The sequence below is a fragment of the Papaver somniferum genome, chromosome 8 (assembly GCF_003573695.1).
Source record: "Papaver somniferum cultivar HN1 chromosome 8, ASM357369v1, whole genome shotgun sequence".
Lineage (NCBI taxonomy): Eukaryota > Viridiplantae > Streptophyta > Magnoliopsida > Ranunculales > Papaveraceae > Papaver > Papaver somniferum.
In genome coordinates, this window is record NC_039365.1 from 15,532,909 (window position 1) to 15,538,623 (window position 5,715).

The window sequence follows — 5,715 nt, forward strand, 5'->3', positions numbered from 1 at the left end:
ACTAGGGACCCTTAATGCTCCATCGGCCATATTTAGTGTTCATGAAATCGCATCCCATTCAAATTTAATTGGCAACATATAGAAACGATTTGAGTTGGATTTTCTTCGAAGCGAGTTATTGTAAGTTTACTTTATAATACTCGAGTTCTCAACCTTTCATACGCCTTCGGCGTGTTGTTGTTTTAATTTTAGTCGTGTTTTCACCAAATACGGATTGGTGCAAGTCTTGGGGATATTTTATGCTGGGAGTTTGTTTTTCACCAAATATTAAATTAACAAACTAATAAAATCATCCAATCTAAATAAATATTAAAAATTATATGTACCATTACTTCTTTTAAAATTAAAAGAAGCATCAAATTCTACAATAATACTTCAGGATACACTACATTTTTTGTTACCGAATCTAAAGACACATTTGATTCATTTGGAAATAATAAAGTAATTCTCCTTGCAGCAGTACACCTGGACAATGCGACATATAGCTGACCATGACTAAATACTGGAGTACGTAAATCAATGCCCACATACTTCACCGATTGTCCCTGGGATTTGTTAATAGTCATCGCATATGCAACGCGTATGGGAAATTGACGTCTTTCCATTTGTATGTTTAGCTCTGAAGCTGAAGGTTGAAAAGTTATTCTAGGGATGAATACTACTTCACCAGCTTTTTCTCCAGTTATGATTTTAGCTTCAATCACGTGTCGTCCGCACCTCGTCACCACCAGTCTTGTACCATTACAAAGGCCTTCTTTCGGTGCCATATTTCTCAGCAACATAATGGGACATCCAACTTTGAGATCTAGCCTAAATGGAGGTGATCCTGGTGGACTTAAATTGTTGAGAAATTCAGTTGTAAAATCTGAATCCCTTCCATGATCATCCCGAATCATTTTGTCAGCAGCAAAATACGTGTAAGTCTCCCCATGTAAGCTTTCTAATGCATCCATATTAATCGTATGGACGTCTTCGTTACGTTGAGATAAAATGATCCTCTCGGTTAAGTATTCGGGTGACATTAGTTCATCCATTCCCAACAGAGGATACACCGAAGATATTAGCTCATGCATGTTTTGACATCTACCCATTGTCGATGGCAGATTAACAACCTCTTCAGGGTTCGTTCCAATCTACATACCAATTAATCATTTTATCTCCACGTAATGAAAACGTCCATATGATTAATATGGATGCATTAGAAAGATTACATGGGGAGACTTACACGTATTTTGCTGCTGAAAAAATGATTCGGGATGATCATGGAAGGGATTCGGATTTTACATTCTTGACAGATGCGGGTTATAGGGTACAACATCTACATTATACGCCTTTTTTTTGTTTCTGATAGTTACTTCTATTCCATCCCGACGACGACGATAACTGGGACACCCTCGTCCAAAGTTGTTGTGTCGGTGTACTTCTTTGGATATCCTTTCGTACATTTTCCTTTTGACATACATGCTGCACCTGGATCTCGTTCTCCACATGGACCATGAACCATACATTTGCTTGCGGTGTCAAATAGTATTGGGTCATTTTTCTCATCAGGAAATTCAGCAGAAACAAATCTATCAACCATGTATGCCGTACGAATTTTTTCCGAATATTTTAAAAATATAAGAGCATGCATATGTGGTGGCCCACGTTTCTGAAACTCGATTGTATAAACATGGGCGACAACCGTGCCGAACACCTTTTTTCCTTTATTTCTTTCATCAATGCTTTTCTTTTCAGCTCAAAAACTCGAGCCACCAAATCAGGACGATCAGTGACACTCTGATTGCCAATAAGTGCATTTCTTATTTCTGGCCAATTTGGGTTTGCAGTCATTGTAAGAAAAATGTCTGGATGGTGGTGAAAACGTGTAATAGTCATCGAATCCTGATATATCTCGTGCATATGCCTTCCGCTCCCAGTGTGTGAAGATGGTAAAATAACAGGATTACCTCTATCACCTAGATTCAAATCGGCATTTGTCATATCAGCAATGCAACTGTACTGGTCAGAACGCAAAGTTGGTTGGTTGAATCTGAGCCATGCCAACTTACTCTGCTCTGTCGCTTCCCATGCATCAACTAAGAACTCTTGAAATAGTTTTCCGGCTCTTAAGATGGTGGAATATTCTTCGGTGCGTTCAAATATGCGGTAACTGTAATACTCCATTTGAGATAATTTGGTTTTCGTATATGTTTGGGTGACTGCATCCCATTGCCTCATTGTCGGTGACCATCCCATCTCACCAAAAGGAAAAAGTAAAACATAATGTAAAGGCAAGTACGCCGGATGACACTCCGAAATTTGTTTCAACCCGTTGTTTTCTCTCAAATGCAATATAATATCTCGCACCCCATTCTCCTTATAAGTTATTTCTGGAACGATAACCGCAATCTCATCTGCTGTTGGAAGATTATAACGCCTAATATTGGTTGACTTGTTATATTGAAGGGAAACTCTGATATGCTGGTCGACCGGGCTCATCTGGTCTAAAATTGCATAAGCCTGACGATACTTGGTATAAAAAACATTGAATTGGAGCATAGTATTCTGAATTGTCTGTAGGACATTCATATTTAACTCAGGATTTCGTTCTCCACGGACAAACAATGCAAAAGATGGATCATAGATGTATAGTTGGGAGTAAACCGCCCTCCTCTCAGTCCCAGGAGCTGGTAAAACACTGCCGGTTAAATGTCTCAACTCCCCATGTATTGAGAAAGGTCTCGGACCTCTCCCTTTCAAATCTCTTGTATCTAGTTTGCATCCAAGGCTAGTAAATGCATTTTCCGCATTATGCTCTCGAATATATGTCCGAAACGATACTGATTCGGCGTTGGTTCCGTCAAACAATTCTCTGAATGCTATAGGTGGTTTCACGTAGTAACGGTAGGAGAACTTTTCCTTGGAGACAACATGATCCAAATTTCAGGTTTATTAAAGACAAATCTGTGAGTTTTTCTGCCATCCAGTGCAACGCCCCGCAGTGATGATATTTGACATCCATTTGTCCAAGAAAATGGCGCACATCAGTAGTAAGAGCAGCTCCCCGGTTCTCAATTGTAGTTGTATCACATAATTCATCACTGTCGTAATCTACTTCATCATTTTCGTAATCATCTGACACAACATCATCTTCTCCAACAGACGACCTGCATAGTGAGAAATAAGAATCTAGTTTAGACGAAACTAAAAATAAATAAATTAATGCAATCTCTATCTTCAAATTAATCCTTACATTTCAATGTTTTGATCGGTTGATGTGACACCAACTCTCCTATGTAATATAACCGTCTGCATTGTAAATTTTGTCATCGCACGAATATTTTTATATTTTAAAACTTAAAAATGATAATTGTGTATGTGTAAAATGTAAATTTTTTAATTCACCTCTTCGCCAGACTCTGCATCTTCATGTGCATATGGTGTATCTTCCCTTTCTCTAATTTGTATACCACTTGAGCGCATAGCCTCCCTTTCTCTAATTTGTATTCCACTTGATCGCATCCGTTTCAGTTGAGGATTCTACAGTTTTGGAAATCAAAGTATTAAATATTGAAATGGTCGTGCCCAAGTTTGACAAACATGTTACTGAGTATCTACGCACCTCTTCGCAAACAACTTTTCCCTTTCCCTTCAATATTCGTCGTCGTTCTGCATCTGCTTCCGTTTCATTTTGTGATTCTCTCTCACGACGTTCTTGTTCTCTCATCTCTTTGAGTTGTTTTTATTTCTCACGGCGCCGCCTCTGGGCTGCTGATCTTCGAGATGTTGTTGGCGATGTTAGATATATATTTTGCGTCGTTGGTGCTCCCGCAACAACACACCGCTGGTGATGTTCCGTTGCCGTGTCACTATGCAAATTTTCATGTCGTTCGCAATATGCAACTGATTGATGCTTATAATATAGATATTAAAGTAGGTTAACTAAAAATTGGGATTTTTTAATCATTTTTAGGAACATTAGAGCTGTTTGTTTGTCCAAGGATAATGCAAATAGTATTTAGTTAAACTTTAAAGGCCGGAAAATACATTAGCATGTGTAGCTTCGTTTGGTATTCCTATATTTGTCGTCATTTTCCTTAGACCATGTGGAAGCTGCAACTATTAAAAATAATGTGATTTGAATTTCAAATTGCACAATTATTGTTGGTCGCAGCTACAAAACTTCCTATGTAGAATATATAGTTGTGAACATTACTTGGATCTCTCTGCTACGATGATCTTCTGCGTGATGTTCACTTTCTGTATTACGTCGGCGCCTATGGACTTGTGACTCATTAAATGTTGTTGGCCTTCTTTCAAGACAATTTTCTGCATGTTGTGGTTGTCATGTGTGATGATCACGTACATCTGCATTGACTTGGGTTATTGTTTCGTCTTCTGCACATTCTCTTGCACGCCTCCGTTGTTGTCCCTATACCCTCCTCTGACAATCCATGAAATCGTTAAACTCAAAAACTTAAACAGTATAAAACAAACAACTTAAAAAAAAAAAAAAAAAGAATATAGGCATACATTTGGTCGGGTAGCCAAATTATGACCATTATGGAACACGTGAACTCCATCATTTCCTTGATTTTCATGATTCGTGTGTCTCCTGCATTTATGAACAAATGCTTATAGTTAATAATCAATTTTTTTTATTTTTTTGTTTTCTGAAATATGCTCTCGTCAGATAGCGGATGATCCTAGTGCCTCCCACGATGAAAAACTGGTGAACTTCTTTTTTGCGTCATTGATCATTAGATCAGAGTCGATGAATGATAGTATGTTTGTCCTGCAGTGTACCTTTCATCCAAGAATTTGATCACCCAAAAAATTCCATTTACTGAAGCACCATTTGGTATTTTCGTTTTTCATTTTTTTTACTTGAACTGGATTAGCTTAAATCAAAGAAAGAAAATAGAAGAGAGCACTAAAGATGCATGATAAAAATATTTCGTAATGCAGTAAATAAACCGATGGATCAATAGAATGGTTAAATAATTGCCGTAGTACTGACTTCTACTTACATGTTAAACCTTCCACAACATGAACTTTTAAAAAAATTATTTTAAACGCACCAAATCAGTGTATTTATAGAGTAATGATCTCAAGAAAACTGCATTATCTGGAACTGCTCCCTACTGGAAATCCACAAAACTACAAGGTAGTGGGCGTCAACAGTTATTGATTATTTAGTTTTTCAGATTTCTTTTTAATTTGAATTTTGAAATTTCAACTGTTACTAAAACGGGACGGTCAAAAGGTCCAATAATTGCTCTATCAAATTCATTGTTTAAATGTAATTATCATTAGATGGGATCATACCTTGACTCTTTGGTAAATATTTGATTTGGATTTCACCCAACAGTCTTCACTTATGTACTCCGTTCAATACCGACTCATGCACACCCATTTACGCCATTATCTCCGGTTCTTTTAAAGCTTATGTTACGAAAGCAAATAGTTCTCAAACTAAAGAGTTGAATACTTAAATGGTAATTTGATTCGAGCCATGTCAGTTAAGCAGTAAGTAACATTAGACTAAGCACACCCATATTACGTCATTATTTCCTGTTCTTTTAAAGTTAATGTTACCAAACCAAATAGTTCTCAAACTAAAGAGTTGAATAATTAAAGGGAAATTTGACTTGAGTCATGTCAGTTAAGCACTAAGTAACATTAGACTAAGCAAGGTGCCCTCCGTTTACATAGATAATCAAAACTTTTATA

General features: G+C 37.2%; 2 protein-coding genes across 2 annotated transcripts; both read right to left on the reverse strand.

The window, feature by feature from the left end:
• Window positions 1-362: 362 nt before the first annotated feature.
• LOC113305149 (ATP-dependent DNA helicase PIF1-like) lies at window positions 363-1,091 on the reverse strand. Its single transcript, XM_026554246.1, has one exon. It carries the CDS (start codon window positions 1,089-1,091, stop codon window positions 363-365), a length of 729 nt encoding a protein of 242 aa, XP_026410031.1.
• Window positions 1,092-1,357: 266 nt separating this feature from the next.
• Window positions 1,358-3,709, reverse strand: LOC113305150. The gene is made up of 6 exons (XM_026554247.1): window positions 3,605-3,709; window positions 3,388-3,522; window positions 3,236-3,291; window positions 3,026-3,149; window positions 1,697-2,901; window positions 1,358-1,571 (listed from the first exon to the last, which is right to left on the reverse strand). Exons 1-6 carry the CDS (start codon window positions 3,707-3,709, stop codon window positions 1,358-1,360), a joined length of 1,839 nt encoding a protein of 612 aa, XP_026410032.1.
• Between the last annotated feature and the right edge of the window lie 2,006 nt (window positions 3,710-5,715).